This window comes from Stegodyphus dumicola, chromosome 9, assembly GCF_044657685.1.
Source record: "Stegodyphus dumicola isolate Sdum_Otavi_A_Nest chromosome 9, ASM4465768v1".
Lineage (NCBI taxonomy): Eukaryota > Metazoa > Arthropoda > Arachnida > Araneae > Eresidae > Stegodyphus > Stegodyphus dumicola.
The window spans coordinates 137,401,177-137,423,329 of record NC_140776.1 but is presented as its reverse complement, the minus strand read 5'-3'; the positions used below and the strand labels follow the sequence as shown (position 1 = coordinate 137,423,329).

Genomic DNA, 22,153 nt, shown 5'->3' with positions numbered 1-22,153 from the left:
ATAACTACAGTATGGCAGCGTGTGCAAGTTCAATTGAAACCTTTTGTATTTTGTTCACCAAAACCACTAAATATCTTAATACGTAAGAACTGATTGTATCGAGGGAAAGGGAGATGGAAATGTTTATGATATGCAAACATTTTTTAACTCCACAGTCAAATATCTCTAAACTGTTTTGTATTCTCTTAGATGGAAGAAAACAATATGTTTTGGGTGTTTTTCCCCATCATTAAAAATAAATGAAGCTACTTTATATACTGGCCAATGAGGTGGGGGAAAAGTTAAAGATTATTTGTTTTAATAAAATAATTAATTGTAGTATCAGACATTTAAATGAAGTGATCTATGAGGAATTTGAAGTTTATGTATACCACTCAACTTTTTTACAAAGTGAAATGGATTGATTTAAAAAAAAAAAGTATGAAACTTTTTGCAAACTTTTATGGGCTTATATTGCTGCTCTCAGTCTATAATTTGAATGTCAAGTAGAAAGCCATATTCCTCATAATGATTACATTGATCTCCTGCCATTCTTTTCATTAGTTGAGCTACAAGTAGCTTGATATTGAGAAGTATAATGGTTATATAAAATTTCATTTATCAGTTCTTGAAATTCAATCTGGGGGGGGAAGACATACTGTTAAAAGTTTATTCAATTAAGATGTAATGTGAAGCTTCTGGACTAGAATTACGAAGGCAGTTCAGCATACAAGTAATATAAGAAATGTGACATGATCCAAATGTTACTTTGTTGCAAGGTTTATAAACATATCTGCTATTAACTCCCTTCCTTATGCACTCTTTAATTTTCTCTTCTCTAAATCTAAGCTTCAGTGGACTGGCATTTGAAAAATATTTCTAGTACAGTATAGTATTTGTTCTTCATTAATAGTTCAATTGCATCTTTTCTTGAACTGACTTCATTGTAAAATTATGCAGGATGAGGCAGAATTAGGTAAATTGTGTTGAAATGCTGCATATTTTTTGTAAACAAACTTAAATTTAATTTTTGTTCAGTAATAAGTAATGCCTCGATTTTTTGTTTAGTCTACTTTACTTCCAAGCTGCTCAACAGGCTAAGAAAAATGTGTGCTCAAAGTGTGCATTTCCCTGTCTCATGCACTAGGCAGTACAAACTGTAACTGTGGGTATAAAACAATATGCTAATGCATTGTGCCAGTTATTTAAATCAGTGGTCTCAAGCTGAAATTGTGTGTGGGCCAAATGCATGATCTGAAAGCAGCTGCTCCCCTCCCCCAAACTGAAAACTTTTCTAGCAAAATAAAACTATTATAGGTATCAAATTATCTATCATAATAGCTATCAAAATATAGCTAAATAATTATCTATATTTTGATTTTCACTTACTGACTTTTATCAAAATATAATAACAACAGTAGTAATAAAATGCACAAGTTTATTTCCTATCTGAAATCTAAAAGTTAGTACCTGCAAGAAATTTTTGTTGGCTAGTAATTCAGATATGTTGACAGCTAAATAAGATATTTTCAAGCCAGTATTAATTTCAAATAGTTCATGTTAATTAGTGTTTAATGCAGTAATTTAACCACTAAATAACTTGCTTTTAGTTTAAACTTTAATTCAGTATAAATTACAATAATTTCCAGGTGGTACAAAAATTAAGAATAAATAATGACAACTATTCTCTTTCTTTTATTTATTAATTTTTTTTCAACACATGCAGAAAATACATATGTTTGTGTGTAAATTATTATAAACTTCTTTATTCTTTGCTACAACTTTATGCTTGATGTTGTTTCAATTCTGACAAAATCTTGAGTCTTGCAGAAAATACATATGTTTGGACATAAGTAATTATGAACTTTCTTATTTGATATTACAACTTGATGGCATTTTGATTCCTGAATATTGTGTAACTTTGGAGAAAAGGATGCAATTTTATTGCTCACAATATTGCAAAAGTACATAATTTCCCACATGAAGGGGGAAAAAAATGTCAGTCTTTATCTGTTTAGCCTTCCTCTTTGTATAAAATAAAATTGTGTTGTTTAATCTTTGAAATAATTTTATTTGCAATTTTAACAAGATAAATTGTCATTTGGAAGCAGCATTGAAAAGTTATGCACAGTTCCAAACAATAAGTATTGACGTAAGGTAGATCTAATAACAAGCTTAGGTGAACATGTTTTATAATTAATTACAGTAATTTGGCTCCATCTATATAGCAGTAAAAGCTGCAGAGCTGTGCAGTCAGCTAATGAACTAATGATTGACACAAGGAAAGCATCAGTCTCGGATCTAGTGGGGGGGGGCAAGCCGTGGGTTTTGCCTCGGGCGGCAACTCTTGTGAGCAGCAAATTCAAATATAACGCTGGATCGTATTTGGTATGTTGTTCGTTAAAACAGCTCTCTAATTTCAGTACAATGTTAATAGTTTTAAGGCCAAGTTTAAAAACCTCTTTTAAGAAGGTTTATAATTAAATACTAAGAACCCTTTTAAAGGAACATGAGTTAAAGTTAAGTACAGCCGATTACAACTATAAATATAAGATCAGAAAGATGCAAATAGAGGGACTCCAGGCGTCACTGATAGAATCAAACTGACCCTATCAGTAATATCTGAAGTCCCTCAACCGTTTCCTGTCTGGCCGGGGTGTATTCAAATGAGAAATAGGACGATAGCTTGTTGAAGGAGTCGCCTGGTTTCCATAGCAAAGTCTGCTGGGAAATGGAGAAGCATTGTAACTATTTTCTAAGATCTAATCCAAAAAAATTAACCTTGGGCCATCCTGGACAAATGAAATAATTCAAATTAATATACGTCGAGTATATACAAGACACCATCATTATGTCTTCAAGATGAAGCAAGGCATTTAGATTTCTTTGCAGCCAGTTAGCAACATAGGCTCACCTTTGGTTTGACTCAGAACAGTGGAGTGTATTTTGGATTTTAAAGCTAGGTTAATTATTTTTATGGTTATTTTTTAGTTTTCAGGTCTCTTCTGTACTCTATTTTTATTTTTTTTTTTATTTTTTTTTAATATGCTTCCTTTTAATAGCCCGCACTATATTTAGCGAAACACGACCATTTATTTAGGACTGTTCAGCGTAAATAATTTCAACTAAGATGAAAAAACAACTTTAAGGAAGAAGTAAACTGTCAGACCCTGCCACAATTCCGATTATGCTGAGATTCTAGAGGGTACTAATATTTCTTTTCACAATTTGCATAACCAAACATGACCGCCTATATCATCCCCAAACAATCTACAAATCAGCATTTGAAAGAACAACCTTCTTCATCGACATCAAATGAATAGCTGGAGGAAATGAAGCCATGATATAAAGATCTCTTCATTTAGTTGGGGGCAGGCAGCAGAAAGACGAAAAACTAAAAACTTTTGATTTGTTGGACCCATGCAGTTGGCTGGTCATAGAAAAAAATAAAAGATCGCCAACAATCTTTCTTAAGCAGTCAATCAGTATTATTAGCCAGTAAACATCCAGAAAACGTAAACCTCAGTCCCATTGAACGTGATGGCAAACATTTGACATGTAATACAGAACATTAATAAATAGTGAAAAGCTTAGGAGATCTTGGTTTACATATTCTAAAAACAAGAATGCAATTTTTTGTACACTCTGCAAGATTTATCAGAAACGTGGTGCTGCCTCTACACCATACTACAGGATTCATTAATTGGAAAAAAGAAAAGTAACTGAGCACGAAGCGTCTGGAATCTACAGAGGTTCATCATTAAGTGGAAAATTCGAGTACAACAAATGAAATCGTGCCAAGGCATCGATCACGACACCGAGTGACTCATTCACACAGAGAAAGAAAAACGAAGAGAAATTCTATATAGTCATGGATGCGGTACTGTATCTTTCAACAAACTGTCGTTCTTTTCTTGGGTCTGATGATATCCCAAGTAGCCTGTTCACAAAGTGTCTTCAACCTAGCGAAGAAAATTTTCTGAATTTAATCTCTCCGCTTGCCAAACATAATTCATCAAGTACCAGTCAAAGCACCAAACAAAGGTAAAGGAATCATATTTATCAAAGATAATTCAAAATGAAGTTATTAACTTAAAGGCAAAACAGTCTGAAGTAGCATTTTAAATGATATTAAAGAAGCCAAATACTATACAATAATGCTCGATTACACTCCATATGTGTCTCATATGGAAAAAAATGAACTAAGTGATTCAATACGTAAAACCGTGTGGTGATGCGTGTGAGATAAAGGAAAATTTAACTGATTTCATAGAAGTTTGTGGAAATATAGGAGAATGTATTTATTAATGCATTGTAGAAAATTAGTGTGTTAATTGACACTTAATGGTTTAGATATTGGACAATATCAGTGTCAGTCTTACGGCAATGGGTCTAATATGGCTGGCATTTCTAAAACAGTACAAGATAGGATTACAGAAATGAATAAGCTGGAGGAATTTGGATCACTCTTCATATCTTGTCGTTGTACATTCTACTTCTTCTTGCCCGGAAGCAGTTAATCTGTTTGGAATTACTCAGAAAATACTTAGCTTTTTTTGTCGGATTCACTACTCGATGGAATATTATGAAAAAATATACAAAATACAACTTAAAAGGAAGCAGCCAGACAAGATGGTCGGCAAAATATGTGGCTGTGAAAGTCCTTCTAATGAATTTACCAAGATATTTCTCTTGATGCAGAATCAAACCACAAGGTAGGACATCTGGAGACATGCTGTGAAAATTTTTTAATTTACTATCAACCTGAAAATTTGAGCTAATACTTTTCCAGAATTCAATTGAGTAAATATAGAAATTCAAAAGGAATTCCTCTTCTGTGTTGTTAATGAAAGAACTGACCAATTTTACGATTGTGCGCTTGGCATTTTTCATGAAAAACACGTAGAGAGGTCTGGTTTTTCATTTCACTTTGTCACTGACACCAGCTTGGTAAGTCATTATTTATTATTTTTTGCTTTCATCGCCTCATGACTATCAATACACTGCAGCTTAAAAAATAGCTCACACAGTGATGTCTTGTTTTTATTTATTTATTATTTAACATTAGTAATTGAATACGAAAGAGCATGGTATTCTTTTATGTTGGCATTATGCTTGGACTTGATTACAGGCTTTAGCTAAATCCACTTCGAAGTATTGAGTGTGTTGGTGAGGAGAAATTTAAAAGAAATTTCTTTCCATATGCAAAACATAGGTTTTGTAAATGATAATCATAGGCTAAAAGATTACGTATACTGTCAAAAGTCGTTAATTCGGACACCCATAATCCGGAATGATCTATAATCTGGACCTCAAAGCTGCAAACTTTCTGCGCAAGCGTCGCGTTGAAGCATGCACGTAAGATCTTTACGGCTGCGAATATGCGTGTGCGCATGCGCTTAATACGTTTACGCATGCGCGTTTAATGTATAACGGACGGTATAAGCTAAGCTAAAGTTATCTAATTCAGTTAATGTTGCAGATTGCATTGTTCCTTAATCTTCGAATTGGATCCGGTTTATTATTTTTTGCAGACTGTTAGAGCAACTTTATAAAAGCAAGCTTGAACTTTCGATTATGCCAAATAGAATTTCCGATATATATTTACTAATATGTAAAGGATCTACAAAGCGAAAGTATGTTTCGAAGTCCATTAAACAAAAAGTGGAATTGCTGCAAAAAAATGGATATAAGCATATCCTTCGTTCTCTAACCATTCCGAAATCTGTTTATCATTTTCACGCCGCTTGATATGATTTAAATCAAATTCCTCGTCATTATAATTCGCTTCCGATAATGAAGAAAGTGACACAGAGGTTATTAAAAATGAAAAAATTTCTTTTGACAAATTAGTCGGTATTCTCAACACAGCAGTTATAGGACTTGAACAGCGGAACTTTCTAACTAAACAAGAAATTATGTCTGCTTATAGAATTAAAGAGAAAGTATTATCACATAAAACGAAGCAACTTAAACAACTTATGATGAAAGAAATGTTTAATAAAGTAAACAAATAAATATTAAGCTTTTTTTTTTGTAAATTTTGATACCCTTCAGATCATAATTGTTCTTTATTTCATAAATTATGGTTTCATATTTTTAATTTTATAATTTCTGAATGCCATCTTACCAGATTTAAACTGATGGTCTATAATCCGGAAAAATCGATAATCCAGAATCGCCGAAGTCCCGAAGAGTTCGGATTAACGACTTTTGGCTGTAGTTCTGTTTGAATTGAAAATTACTGATATGCTATTCAGATAAGCTGAGGACCAGTACTAGAGCTGGTGCTGCCAAACCAGGTGGCAAAATTTACAGGAAGAAAGTTTTTTAGAATTTAGAGAAGCACTGAACAACAAAATTTAAGTGATGGCAAAATTTTTAGAATTTAGGGAGGCACTTGGTGGCAGAATTTAGGACCTGTAGAGACTGCATTGGTTACAAACTGTCTAGTACTGCCCCTGGATAAATCTTGTATGTGGAAATTTATTTATTCAAGACTTAAATAAGCCTTATGCATATGTGGTAAATAATTGTAAATATAATAAATGATTGAACTAATATAATTCAGGCTTAACATCATCAACATGCGATAGAAGCAAAACAAAATTTAGCAGAAAAACATTTCTTTAGTTGTCAATCTCATGATACATTGCCAATAGTGTGTAGGAGATGCTAACTAAGCTGTTTGTTAAGAAAGCTATGAATTTGAAGGTTTTCAGATATCAAAAATAAAAAGCAAAATTTTCCAGTTGATGGAATTAGTGGAGAAATACAAAGGAATGGTAAAAGTGAAGATGATATAACAGAAATTTTTCATTGTGATAACAATGCATCTTTCATTGTGATGGCAATGCATCAGTCAGCTAACAGACGGCAAAATCTGTGGTAGGGTTCTAAATCCAGAAGATATCGCTAGTGTTCGTGAAGGAAATGACTAAGAGGCTGTTGAGAACTGAAGAGTTTCGATTGACAATGCAGTGGTAATCTAGATGTGGCAGTTATATTGAACAATGGAAGCTTGTAAATTAACAAGCAATTATTATGTCTCTGTATAGAATGAAGGAGAAAGTATTATCACAAAAAAAAAAAAAAAAAAAAAAAGAAAGAAAGAAAGAAAAAAAAGAAAGAAAAGAAGAAGAAGAAGTAAGTTAAATTTTCATTCTGTTAAGGTCATAAATGCTTAATTATTTCATAAATCACTATTTCATGTATTGAACTTTATAACTTCTAAATGTCATCCTACTAAATTTAAACTGATGATCTAATATTTGGAAGATTCCCAAATTTAGAATCATCAAAGTCCCAACGAGTCCGGATCTCAGTAACATTCAGAGAACAGTTTCTTCTCAAGTCGCAAGTCTCGTGAGTTGTGCAAAGGATGAATTACAAGACAGATTAACAAATGATTGCATATCTGAAGCAATAGAAAGCTCACAAGTTACACCAAAGAATAAATTTTGAGGGGTGAAGAGAATTTACTGTCGTTGCGTTTTGTTGATTTTCTGTAGGTGTAAATGTGAGTAAGCAAATTTTCCTGAGAAAGTCTTGCAAGCTTGGGCAGATAAATTTTGATTACTATATTATAGTTAAGAAACCATCCAAGTTCTTTTGTTATCTTGGAGTAATATGTATCAGTAAAAATTTTTGTTCTGTACATTTTGTTTTAAAAGTTTGTATCATTATGTATTTCAAATGTCTTTCTAAAATCAGTCAATAAAATTTATATTATTATTTTTTAGCCCAAGATCAAGTTGTCATGTCCAAGGTTGGTATACAAAGGAGCAGTCGGATCAGAGACTCTGAAACGAAGCCTAGTACATTAAATAATAATAAAGAAGAAAGTGTTTCTTTAGGAGCCAAAAGAAAAACACGTGGTACCACAGGTGAGTATGTACATGCAGAATGCATTTAATTTGTTATAAGATATGTGGGTGGGAAAATGTCTTGAACATTTTGTTGTGTTTTTTTTTTTTTTTTTTTTTTACCTTCTCTGATTAGCTGCAGCTTTTATGAAACACTTATACAGTCAAAAGTCATTAATTCGGACACCCATAATCTGGACCTCAAAGCTAAAAACTTTCTGCGCATGCGCCGCGTTGACACATGCGCATAGGCGTTTACGCATGCACGTAAGACCTTTATGACTGCGCACATGTGTGTGCGCAAGCGCAGAATACGTTTTCGCGTGCGCGTTTTATGTATAACGGACAGTATAAGCTAAAATTATCTAATTATCTATTTCAGTTAATGTTGATGATTGCGTTGTTCCTTAATCTTCGAGTTGGAACCGGCTTATTATGTTTTGCAGACTGTATAAGCAATTTTATAAAAGTAAACTTGAACTTTCGATTATGTCAAATAGAATTTCCGATTGTGAAGCTCCCAAAGGATCTACAAAACGAAAGTACGTATGTTTCGATGTCCATCAAACAAAAAGTGGAATTGCTGCAAAAAATGGATAAAGACATGAAGATGGTGACGGAGAGGTTAGTGAAAACGAAAAAATTTCGATTGACAAGTTAGTCGGTATACTCGGCACAGCAATTACGGGACTTGAACTGCGGAACTTTGTAACTGAACAAGAAATTATGTCTGTTTATAGAATTAAAGAGAAAGTATTATCACATAAAACGAAACAATTTAAACAACTTACATTGAAAGAAATGTTTAATAAAGTAAACAAATAAATATTAAGCCTTTTTTTGTAAATTTTGATACCTTTTAGATCATAATTGTTCTTTACTTCATAAATTACGGTTTCATATTTTTAATTTTATAATTTCTGCATGCCATCTTACCAGATTTAAACTGATGATCTATAATCCGGAAAAATCGATAATCCAGAATTGCCGAAGTCCCGACGAGTCCGGATTAATGACTTTTGAATGTATATTCTTTATTTTCATTTGCTGATTGTATATACTTTAACATTATGACCTTCCAAGTGTGTGATGCATTGTTATTTTATGAAGCCCGTGTTTCTGTATTGAAAGAGAATTGTATGAGAGCAGTAGTTTGCTCCTCCCCCTCTTAGCAAAAGCAAATAGGATGTATAGGAAATTAAAAGTACTAACACATTAGTACCAGTTGCCATTCTTTTATTTTGATGAAGTCACATGTACACTGCTCCCCCCCCCGAAAGTTACAGTTCGATATCTCCCGTTCTATTGGGCCGATTAACAAAATTCTTACGTTTTTCATGTCTCGAAAGCGTGACTAATGATACATATTATATATATATAGCATTGTTTTAATATAGGTACAGTCTTAGACAAAAAAAAAAAAAAAACGACGCACCGAGAAGATATAAAGCAAATTAGACACTAATTGATACGCATACAGTTTTCGACGGAAAATGCAAAATTTTACGTTTTGCTGCCAATAAATGAACTTTTGTCGCTACAGCGCATCTGATCTGCGCAACTGGCAGGATATTTAAGAGGAGAAACTACAATTCCGGGTCATAAATTCTTCACAAATTTCATTCCTGATGCTAAAGCAAAGTTAAAAGTTTAAAAAATTAAACATTTAGCAATAGTAGCAATAAAAGCTCCCTGGGATAATATGTTGTGCAGACATTGAAGACAATAAAAAGGTTTCAAACTTAACCAATTTATTAACAATTTAAAAGAATAAAAACACAGAAAAATAAATTTAAACAATATCAGAGTCTTAGGGAAAATATAATATAACCATCATTCATCAAATAATATTTTTACCTGGTCTCCAAAAACACTGGCATTCAATACAAACAAAATGTCCTAAACAGTAATTATGCGTATTATGAAGTTGGCTACACATTCAAAAAAATCCATGATCAATGGTCGAGAAAACACTTGAAATTTAAATGCCTTTCAAATACTTCAAAGACCTGACTTTTCTCCACAATGGGGTACACTACCACATAACAAGAATATTCGTCAATAAAGGAAACGAAATAACGTTCACTATTCCTACCTGGAATGTTAATAGATCCCCATACATCAGAAAAAACCCTTTCAAGCGGCCTCTTTACTTGAATACCTTCTAAGGGTCTATAGGAGATTCGTCTTTGCTTATTAATTTGGCAATGTTCACAAAACAAATTAGGTGAGTGCTTTAACACAGGAAGACCTCGAACTGAATGTCTCTTACTAGTCCTGACAATAGCACCATAATTTATATGACCAAACCGACCATGCCATAATTCACCATTGTTATGCTGAACTGTGGATGCCTCAAATTTTACAGATTTGTCCCCCTTTTTCACTATTTTTGGGAATACATGATAGTTACTTCCTATCAACTTAGCTTTGTACAAAGTTTCATTTTCATCATCAGTAACTTTAATTTGCCCATTTTTACCAAAAAATCTTGCTCCATTGATATCCACCCTAGGTCCAGATATTAAATTTCGTCTCAGTTCAGGCGAGTATAAAACATCCTTAAGCAAAATAACCGTATCCCCAAATTTCATTTTAACAGTACCCTTCCCATGAATTGGAAAAGTTACCCCATCAATAGCTACTAGCATATTCTCATTTTTCACAGGAGAAAAAGTATCGAACAATTATGATTTTTACAAAAATGATGAGATGCAGTAGTACCAAAAATCCAACTATCATCATTTTCCTCCAAATTGTTAACATTAGCTTGAGCTATAAAATGGGACTGAGCATGGGAATTATTTTTACCTTTACTCAACTTGGGTTTGTTCTTACACTTAGGAGATGCTTTATTACTACTAGATACAGCTGAGGAAACAGAAGAAGCAGGTGAGGGTGATTTGGAAAAATTACCTTTCATTCTACAGTATTTTTGAATATGACCTGGACGGCCACATTTATAACACTTGAGCCCTTTAATCTGCTTAAATTTGTATTCACAGTGAATACTTTGGACTTCTATAGTCTTATTGGAATTTTCCCTATCTATCTCTCTTAAACCAAGACGCATTTCCTCTGCTCGTATTTCAAGTTCAACATTTTTAAAAATGAACTTTTTATCTGGCCACCTCAAAACATTCTGAACTACTTGATCAAATTTATCTGGAAGGAACCTAAGAAGCTGGAAACATATATATACGTCTCTTACAGCCTGATTAATATCAGCTAACTGTTCAGTTACGCGTTTTAATCTAGAAGAAAAGAAACTAATACTTTCATTTAAATTAATTTTACAATTTAAGAACTCAAAACAGGGACATATGTCTTGATCGATAATCTGGCTGAAAGTATTTGGCAAGCGTATTCCATGTCACTACTGGGTCATCAATTTTACTTATTAAACTTCTATATTCAGGGCTTACATTCATATAAATTAACGATAATGCCAATCGACTTCTATTTTGATAGTCGGCAATAATTTCTTTTGTAATACCCTTAACATCATTTAAATCAGGACATTTTTCAATAAATACCCTTGACCAAAAGCCATGCATTTTTTTCATTTAATACAAACTTCATATCTTTGGAACATGTAAAGTAATTACATGCCTCAAGTTTAGCAATATTATGCATGACACTAAGAGTAGCCATATTTGAATTTTAACAAAAACCGCCCCCCAAATCTTTTAAGTCCTAAATTAATTTAAACTTCAAAAGTCTGCACTAAAAATAACTCAGGGGCTGGTGGCCCATAACCAAAATGATGCTAAAGCAAAGTTTAAAGTTTAAAAAATTAAGCATTTAGCAATAGTAGCAATAAAAGCTCCCTGAGATAATATGTTGTGCAGACATTGAAGACAATAAAAAGGTTTCAAACTTAACCAATGTATTAACAATATAATAAAGAATAAAAACACAGAAAAATAAATTTAAACAATATCAGAATCTTAGGAAAAATATAATATAACAATCATTCGTCAAATAATATTTTTACCTGGTCTTTAAAAACACTGGCATTCAATACAAACAAAATGTCCTAAACAGTAATTATGCAGCCTCAAAATGAAGTTGGCTACACATTCAAAAAGTCCATGATCAGTGGTCGAGAAAACACCTAAAATTTAAATCGAGTTCTTGAAAGCACTTAAAACCGGCCTAACTCTGTTTTCGTTAGTTGAACACGAGGAATCGCCGTTAACGTATTTTAAATGCCACCTTCATTGAAGAACATGGATGCCGCCCACGGCAGTCACTCACATGGTAGCCTCTGGAACCAAGGAACTTATTCTGGAACAATCATCTTGTGGACATGAACCAAGGAACTTATTCCGGAACAATCATCTTGTGGACAGGAACCAAGAAACTCATTCTGGAACAATCATCTTGTATACCGGAACCAAGGAACTTATTCCGGAACAATCATCTTGTGGACAGGAACCAAGGAACTCATTCTGGAACAATCATCTTGTATACAGGAACCAAAGAACTTATTCACCGGACTGCACACATCCTTCTGAAGAGGCTGGAAACCGCACACCCAAGTGCCAGGAAAGCAGGAACTAGAAGGGCTGAGCCAGAGCGACACGAGATACTTATAGCAAAAGAAGGCATGACGTCATCTCGCTGCAACCAATCAGCTATCGGCACGAATCGACTTTCCAGATGACGTAACATCACGTTTCGTTTTTGCATCTTAATTAGGCTGAAACAGTCCGTTCTCAACGCAAACAGTGGCAGTAAGAAAAAGAAGTAGAAGTAACTACTATATTACATTAAAATAAGAACTAAACTAAATAAACATTTCAAGGAGGAGAGATGATGCAGTAAAAGGTTTACAGTAAGTTATATTTTCCAACAATTCCGGGTACTACTCTGGTAGACAGTAACTATGCCTCGCATACAGGTGTGTGAATGATATGCACAGATGTCAGAATTTGAGAGAGGTCATATAGTTGGGATCAAAGAAGCCGGTTGGTCTTATTGGCGAATAGCTCGACATTTGAGCAGGAACAATGCCACTATTAGACGATGTTGGCAGAAATGGGTGAACCATGACTGCACACAGCGTCAAGAAAGAAGCGGTAGGCTTAGAGAAATGACAGAACGTGAAGACCGAGCAATCGTCAGAGCGGCACTCACAGCCCCAGATGCATCATTAACATCGATTGTAAGTGCAACTAGTGCTTCAGTGACCGCAAGGACCATTCATAGACGGCTCACAGAAAGGGGGCTGAGGTCTTGGCGCCCCTTGCGCCGACTGCCATTAGCCTCTGTACAATGTCAAGCCCATTTGCAGTGTTGATGGGCTCATTTACACTCGAATGTCACTAACTGGAGTAGAAAAGTCTTCAGTAATGAGTCCCGCTTTGAACTGAGCCCCGATGACCAGCAAAGATGAGTCTGGAGATGTCCCAGGCAGCGGTGAGATACCAACCTGATTGTCTTCCAGCAGACAACCAGGAGTGATGGTCTGGGGTGCCATTTCATTTCATAGTAGGACCCCTTTTTTTGTCATCCGTCGCAACCTTACAGCACAGCGGTACGTCGACGAAGTTCTAAGGCCTGTTGTATTGCCCTTCATGTCATGCCACCCTGGGATTACATTTCAGCAAGATAATGCCCCCACACACACACACACTGCACATGTTTCTACTGCTTTCCGAACATTACCTTGGCCAGCATGGTTGCGAGATCTCTCTCCTATTGAACACGTTTGAAGCATTATGGGCAGGGCCCTCCAACCAGCTCGGGATGTTGACGATCTAACACGCCAGTTGGACAGAATTTGGCATGATATCCCTCAGGAGGACATCCACAACCTCTATCAATCAATGCCAAGTTGAATAACTGCTTGCATAAGGGCCAGAGGTAGACAAATGTGTTACTGACTTTTTCACTTTGAGAAGCTGTCACTTCAATAAATCATCTAATTTTTCTGAAACTGTAATCATTTGTTTTTCTGTGCATGTACATCACTTCTACTAATTTTTGTCCCATTCGGATAACTCCTTCTTGGTGTTCTTTTTTTTTTTTTTTTTTTTTTTTTGTCTAAGAGTGTATTTTGAACAAAAAAAAAATTCTGAAATTACACACCGATTTTTTTTCTTCCATATTTAAATTCTACAACTCAAATTCCGCCAAACTGCTAAATTTTGTAAAAATCGCACGTGTAGTTTTTATAAAATTAGCCTTCAAAATTTCAGCACCTCAGTGTTAATCGAGTTTGGTTATATATTTATTAACCTCTCTTTTTTTATTTAACTTATTTGATTCTCCCTTTCACATTTTGAAATTCAGATTCATTCCAAATAAAATTCACCCATTTTTATGATTTATTTTTTAAATAATTTTTATAAATTTTTCAAAGACAATTTTGAATTTTAATCTGTAAAATTTTTATCATCTTAAAGTAGTCGTATTTCTAAGCATACCTGCAAAAAATTAAAATTCTTTATTCAAAATTTTTGAAGATATACATGAATTTATATATTAATGCATTTTGAAATGTGGCATATTAAGGCGATAAAACATCAAATGTGGTTTAGACACTTTGCTAAAATTATTTGAATATAAGAACAATGTGCCTTTTTTCTCTGCTCATGCACAATGTAAAAAGGTAGGAACAACCTTTTTTTCCTCTCTGGTGCAATGGAAGGGAAAGGAAAATTTGTTGCCAAGTGATTTTTTCTTGGTGCAAACTGAAAAAAATTGTGCCAAGATAAATTTTTGAATTTCTCCATAAATTTTGCACCAAATTTTACAAAATATCTAGGCATAATTTGAGTCGTAGAATCGAAATATGGAAAAAAAATTGGTTTATTTCAGAAAAAGTCCGATTTTGTGTCAAAATACCCATGTTAGAACAATGCTATATATAAATTTACTATATATCCTAAGTCATGCTTTTGAGACATGAAAAAAGCAATTTGAATTTTGTCAATCGGCCCAGTAGTACGGGATATATAGAACTCCCACTTTTGTTTTGCACAGTGTACAAAGAACTACTAAGGAGAAGAAAAGGAAGTGTAACGGCAAATTACAGGAAATGACTTCTTAATGCAGTTGGTTAATTAATTAACTAACTAATATACATTAAGTGAAATTATGGTAAGCAGATACAATAATTAGGAATAATTATAATTTGCACTTAAGTTAGCCTAAATTTAGAAAAGAAAAGGGAAAAAATTCTATCCTGAAATAAATTTGCATGAGAAATATGACTCATTGAAGACATCTCTACAAAAAATCAGTAATTTATTGACTAGTTTTTCATTTATATGATAATCATTATTCATGTATCTGTGTAATGCTTACACTGATTACATCGCATACATCACATTAATTGATACCTTAGTGCTAATTTACTACATTGAAGATCAGGAAATTAATACTAATTCATTCAGTGTGAAATAAGGAGGACACCAGATCTTCAGGTCACCAGACTTTAGATCTGACAAAAGCAAAGAAAATTTGCTTTATCATAGTCAAAATAATCATTATTTTTATAAAAGTGTTTTACAGATCAGTATGCTGTTCAGTTGCAAAATGTTCTATGGTGACCGAAACTCCCAGAACTGACGGACTGCTTACCTTCCCCCCTTGCATCCCTATCCCCAATGTTTGGGAGGGGGAAGAAATTGCCATTTGCAAAAAAAATTATGATAAAAATGAATAATAATTATAAATCTATATAAAACATTATGACTGCTGTTTTGAAACTTTCTACGAAAAAGAATAGAGAAAGTATGTTTCTGGATTTATGTGACTGGAAAATGTTTGAATGGCAATAAATATCTATTTCTGAGGGTGATGAATGTTATGTTTCATTGTAACTGATTATTTCAGTTGAAGATCTAAAATTTCTTTTTCTTTAGTTGAAAATTCTTCCTTTAGAATAAATACCTTTTGTTAATTTTTGAATCACACTGATGTTAAGGAAACTGGTAATTGTGCTTTTTATTCCCCGGCAAATCAATTGTTATAATTGCACTTGCTGAAAATATTGTATAATCTTGAAAAATTGTGCTTCATAGTTTTTATTTTATGACTATGTGCACTGTAAAGCTAATTTAAAGCAGAGATGGCAACTTCCCGATTTACTCCCGAATTCAGACCGTTCTCCCGCCAACCCGATTTTCAATGGATTTCTCCTGACTTTCTTCTTATTCTTAAAATTTCTCACGATTTTTATGTATCTTTATATTTTGTTTACATTTTGATTACTAATGCTTCGTTCTGTACACCAAAAATGTTATTCTGGGTGTCACTTGGATTTCTCTAGATTGCATCTAAAAGACAACCAAACTCGTTTCGTCAGTGAGAAATTACGCTGCGTGCAATGAACTGGAAGTTATCCTTATCTTCAGGGCAGATGTTTTTATTTTATTTGGCTTATAATTCCTTACTAAATATAGTACTTCATCTCCATGTACTCCGTCTTTGATATGATTTAAAACAAGTTCCTCGTCATTATAATTCGCTTCCGATAGTGAAGAAAGTGACAGAGGTTATTGAAAACGAAAAAATTTTATTGACAAATTAGTCGGTATTCTCGACACAGCAATTATAGGACTTGAACAGCAGAACTTTCTAACTAAACAAGAAATTATATCTGTTTAATAGATAATAATAATTATAATCTGTTTAATAGAATTAAAGAGCAAAAACAAAGCAACTTAAACAACTTATGATGAAAGAAATGTTTAATAAAGTAAACAAATAAATATTAAGCTTTTTCTTTTTGTAAATTTTGATACCCTTTAGATCATAATTGTTCTTTATTTCATAAATTACAGTTTCATATTTTTAATTTTGTGATTTCTGCATGCCATCTTGCCAGATTTAAACTGATGATCTATAATCCGGAAAAATCGATAATCCGTAATCGCCGAAGTCCCGACGAGTCCGGATTAATGACTTTTGACTGTATATATGTAAATCATAACTTCTAAATTTTAATAGTTTAATAATTTTCCTTTAATAATTGCAGAAACACAAGAAATGTTGGTACAAATGAAAAGGCGACGCTACTCTAAAGATGGTCACAGATAACCCAGAGCTGTATTGTAAATAGTCAATCTGTAATCTACATTTCTCCTCTTGTACATAGCATCACTGTAAATACCAAAGTTTGACATTCACATGTATGTGCATTCATGTATAGAGAATATAAAAGAGTGGTGGATTTAACATTTGTGCAATTGTTTGATTTTTTTTACTATACTTGCATCTATTTGCATTGAGAAAATTTAAGTTATTGTTATTTTATTGTCACCTCCAAAAATTTTATAAATAATTTAGTGCAAACAGCTTTTAGCTTTGCTTCAATTTTGTATAGTTTTAAGACCTAAATAAACCATTGTATTTTTGGACCACTATAGAAAACTTGCCCTGTTGCATCTTATTACTGATTGTCTTTCAGAGGAGGACAAAAAACAATTCTTTTGTTTCAGACACATGATTGTTCTTCTTTTCACATAAGAATCTGTATATTTTTATTACATACCCACACTTTCACACACGAAAAAAAGAAAGAAGATGTTTCAAATACATGTTTATAATTTCTTAATATGGAAACTCTGATGTAATGAGTACATAATTACACTGTTATTTATCATATTTTACACATGCTTCTTTTAAATTTCTTTTTCATTCTGCGAGTTTTCTGACTATATACCTTTAAAAGAGAAAAACACTACAAATCTTGTTTAAGATGTCAATCTAGTTTCCAGCAGTTTTTGTCTTATTTAGAATTTAAAGGTACTTTATTAATACTATTGTGTTTATAAAATCATGAATTAATTACAGTGTAGCAAACAATGAAAAACAGGAAGATGATTATTTTACACTTAATTTTCTGGGGGATGAGGGATTTTGTGTGTAAAGGTGGGAAGGGAGAATAATTTTTAAAATGCTCACTGTTAAAATATTTGCAAACTGGATTTTATGTTTTGATCAATGGCTTCCTTTTTTCAAATAGTTTCAACTGCATATGTCTTATTGTTTCCTAAATTACAAGCTAATTATTTAAAAATTATGAATTATTTGGAGTTGGGGGAGGCAAGGGGGAAAGAAAGAGAAGTTACAAAATTTTGTGTAGTAAATTTAAAACATTTTCTACTTATTAAAATATTTTGTGCAATAATTTAGTGCAAACAGCTTTTAGCTTTGCTTCAATTTTGTATAGTTTTAAGACCTAAATAAACCATTGTATTTTTGGACCACTGTAGAAAACTTGCCCTGTTGCATCTTATTACTGATTGTCTTTCAGAGGAGGACAAAAAACAATTCTTTTGTTTCAGACACATGATTGTTCTTCTTTTGACATAGAATCTGTATATTTTTATTACATACTCACACTTTCACACATGAAAAAAAAGAAAGAAGATGTTTCAAATACATATTTATAATTTTTTAATATGGAAACTCTGATGTAATGAGTACATAATTACACTGTTATTTATCATACTTTACACATGCTTCTTTTAAATTTCTTTTTCATTCTGCAAGTTTTCTGACTATATACCTTTAAAAGAGAAAAACACTACAAATCTTGTCTAAGATGTCAATCTAGTTTCCAGCAGTTTTTGTCTTATTTAGAATTTAAAGGTACTTTATTAATACCATTGTGTTTATAAAATCAAGAATTAATTACAGTGTAGCAAACGATGAAAAACAGGAAGATGATTATTTTACACTTAATTTTCTGGGGGGATGAGGGATTTTGTGTGTAAAGGTGGAAAGGAAGAATAATTTTTAAAATGCTCACTGTTAAAATATTTGCAAACTTGATTTTATGTTTTGATCAATGGCTTCCTTTTTTCAAATAGTTTCAACTGCGTATGTCTTATTGTTTCCTAAATTACAAGCTAATTATTTAAAAATTATGAATTATTTGGAGTTGGGGGGCAAGGGGGAAAGAAAGAGAAGTTACGAAATTTTGTGTAGTAAATTTAAAACATTTTCTACTTATTAAAATATTTTGTACAATAAAGTCTCTATACTGGCTGTTTCTGCCTCCTTTGGTTCTTCACTTCCTTTTATAAAATAATTTGAATTTTATATAGTACATCAACTATTGAATTTATACCTTTCTACCAAATTTCTGTGTGACTGATTGTCAGCAGTAAATTTTAATCATGTTTCTCAATTTATTATTTTTATTTTATTTATTTTTTTTTTTTTGTTTTGTTTTGCAGACATCTATCTTAATGTAAGGTTATTGAAACATTTAAGTCAGTCAGCCCTTCGTGTTTTTTTTTTTTTTTTTTTTTTTTTTTTTAAGAAAAAAAAAAAAAAACTCGGGCATATCATTTCTGAATTTGCCTTTCACTGCATTAATATGAAAAATAAAAGTGCATTGCTTCATTGCTTTGCTGTACTTCAGCATTGACTTTTATGCATCCAACTTTCCCATGGTCTACACCGAGAGGCTCAAAACAGACTTCCATCTACAATAAGCTTTCACAGGTCACGGAAGATTTCCGCGCATACCTCAGCACGTTTTGCAATCAAAATGTCGAATGTGCCTGCGGTGCTTAAGCTTCTTCAGCAGATGTCTCGCATTACATTCATGACTGTCCACTCATCTCTCCCATCAGAGCCTCTCTTTCTCAGCTCCAGGGATCACATAGCCTTAAAGACCTTCAGGATTACTACGGACAGTGGGGCATCAGAACTATCGTAGAGTATGTCTATTCTAAGAGAAACATAATCATAGCAGATAACCAGGTCTAGGCACCTGATGAAATGTAAAGGCAGCAAGTCTCCATTCATGTATATATGTAAATATCTCTATACTAACTAACTAAGTTTATACTAACATACCCAAAACATTGTAAGTTAACCTGTAGTGCCCATTGAGAGGTGAAGCAGGCAGAATAATAGTAAAAAAATAATAATACATATGATACATTTAAGAATTAGTATGAAATAAATATTAAGATTATTATACTTCATTTATATAAGTACTTATTTCTTAACTATATTTTGATTCAGAATTCTTAGAATAGAGAAAAATATTTTTAATATCATGCAATTATATACCTTTTTAATTATAGGAAAAGTAGTTAATAATATGATAACAAATTGAAGCCTTTTCAAAAGTTTTAAATGCCCCTAAAATGCGTGCAAATTCTTTTGAAAAATTTCAAGATTTATACCTCACCTATTATAATTTCTAAAGGAAAAGAGGTGAAAAGTACCCCAAAAAATATTAATTTTGATGAAAATAAAATAAAATATACTTCTGTTTTGTAAATTATAGTTTAATAAAACCAGAAAACTTCATCTCGCCCCGACATTCCAAGAAAGGCAAAATAGAATAGACTTTGTACCTCATATTTCTGTTGTTTTGTTAAAGTTCTGACAAGCAGTCAAATGAACTGAGTGGTTATTAAAATATGCCTGAGTTGAGGGGCAACCAATTTCAAAACTTATTCTTAAAGACATTAAACTTGTTTAGAGAATATTTATCATATTAATTAGTAGAGAAGAAAATTTTTAAAGGAAACCAATAAGCTTGTAAGTGTGTATACTGTGGAATAATTAATTATTTGATTATTACATTTTAAAATTTTAAATTGTTTTCATATAAAGAATAATAACAACAAACCCTCTTCTGCCTTTTCAAATTAAGCTTTAGCTTTAAAGTTAGTTAAAAATTAACATTTCTCATGATCAGTGTGACTGAAATGAAGTTATTTCAGGCAAAATATTGGAATGAATGAGTTTATATAGTATTTAATTTTATTATTCAAATATGCAAACGTATTTTCTATGTTTTAGTGATAGATACATTAAAAGATTTTGATTTATATAACTTAATTTGTAATGTTTTGTAAACTTAAGTGACGAAATAAACATTTTGTAAATAAGAAACATTCAGTAAAAACTGTATGTTAAATGAGGTTTAATAGAGAGAACATTTACTTTTAAATCTATGAATTTTTCATAAATGTAAATTCTGAAGTTCATAAAATACATTAGGAACATGCGACTAAAACTGAAGGAAGTAACTTTGCGTTATCCTCTACAGGTTGAGTCTAGAGCTGGATTAACCATTAAGGAAAATAGACATCTGCTTAGGACATCAGTGAAAAGGGGCACCACAGAAAGTTCATTAGAAACAAGGAAAGAGGACACCATAAAAAAATTCCATTGCCAATTAAGAGAGAAAATAGGGGGTGTAGGTAGAAGTACATGTAGGCACACGCAAAATTTTTAGTACTTAAAGCCTCTGGCAATCTGGTCCATTCAGTCAGAAGTACAGTTATACATTTGAATTAAACGTGGTATATCACTATATGTTAAAGAGAATTGGTTTGTTAAAAATATGAATTTTTTTTTTTTTTTTTTAGTAAGATTCACTAGCCAGGATGGTGCTTAAACGGGCAATAATAAACCACTGTTGTGTGTTTGAATGTGCAGTGGTTTGTGTTGCAACTTAACACATTGTATGTGACATTGTATGTGGGTATGTTTCGCTGCAGACTTTTCCTCATGTAACTGGTGTGTTTTTTTTCATGGATTTCGCTCGAGTTTGGTTATTTATTAAAATCGCAATAAACAATACCCATCGTATTTATACGATACCCATTGTCCAGCATCAATCTACCTAAATACATACTTTTACTTAGCTTGTGTTGTACTGATAGACTACAAAATACATAAAAGTATGTTCCCCACATGCAATGAGTTATCATTGCGCAGAATGATTGTGAGGTCATGAGATTGGAAAGACTTGACTTCAATGCAGCTTTATTGCCATTGACTGGAGAAAATGACTGTTTACAAGGAGAAATATCTAGATAATCTCTTGAAAGGACTCGCAATAACAATGATGTAGCTACACTGGTAAGGACTTGGAATAATTTCTAGTAGCAAGCAGTTTGGAGAAATAAAGTCCAATTGATACTGTTGGATATTTTTCTTCAGTTTGAAGATTTTTCAGTAGCACTGTTTCATTTATTCTAGCCATGAAATTTCATCACAAAATGTGATCAAACATGTAGCTATGGTTTGACTCATTCTATAACTTTGACTAAATAGGGGTTAGAGAAAATAATGAGAACACAAAGTGTAGAAAATACATTTTTTTGGGGAAGGTTAAAAAGCAAAATGACACAATCTCTCTCTTTTTTTTAATTGCTTTTTTATATTATCACTGTCTTCTTGATATATTCATTTTATTTGTAATTTTTTGTGTATGCATGTGTAGTTGGTATTACATAGTTGTATTTCTTTTCCATTTTATTCCTTTTGTTTATTTTCTTTGTACAACATCTCTTCTGTATGACTACCAGAGG

General features: G+C 32.5%; 1 protein-coding gene across 3 annotated transcripts in view; it reads left to right on the top strand.

The window, feature by feature from the left end:
* Positions 1 to 17,036, top strand: part of LOC118189129 (uncharacterized) — a 141,806-nt gene extending 124,770 nt beyond the window's left edge. For all 3 annotated transcript variants that reach the window (XM_085824142.1, XM_035359672.2, XM_085824141.1), the window contains 2 exons: positions 7,722 to 7,865; positions 16,837 to 17,036. In XM_085824142.1, coding sequence (XP_085680268.1) covers positions 7,722 to 7,865; positions 16,837 to 16,898 — 206 coding nt within the window. In that variant the 3' untranslated portion in view covers positions 16,899 to 17,036. The remainder of the gene's footprint in view (positions 1 to 7,721; positions 7,866 to 16,836) is intronic.
* Positions 17,037 to 22,153: the final 5,117 nt, after the last annotated feature.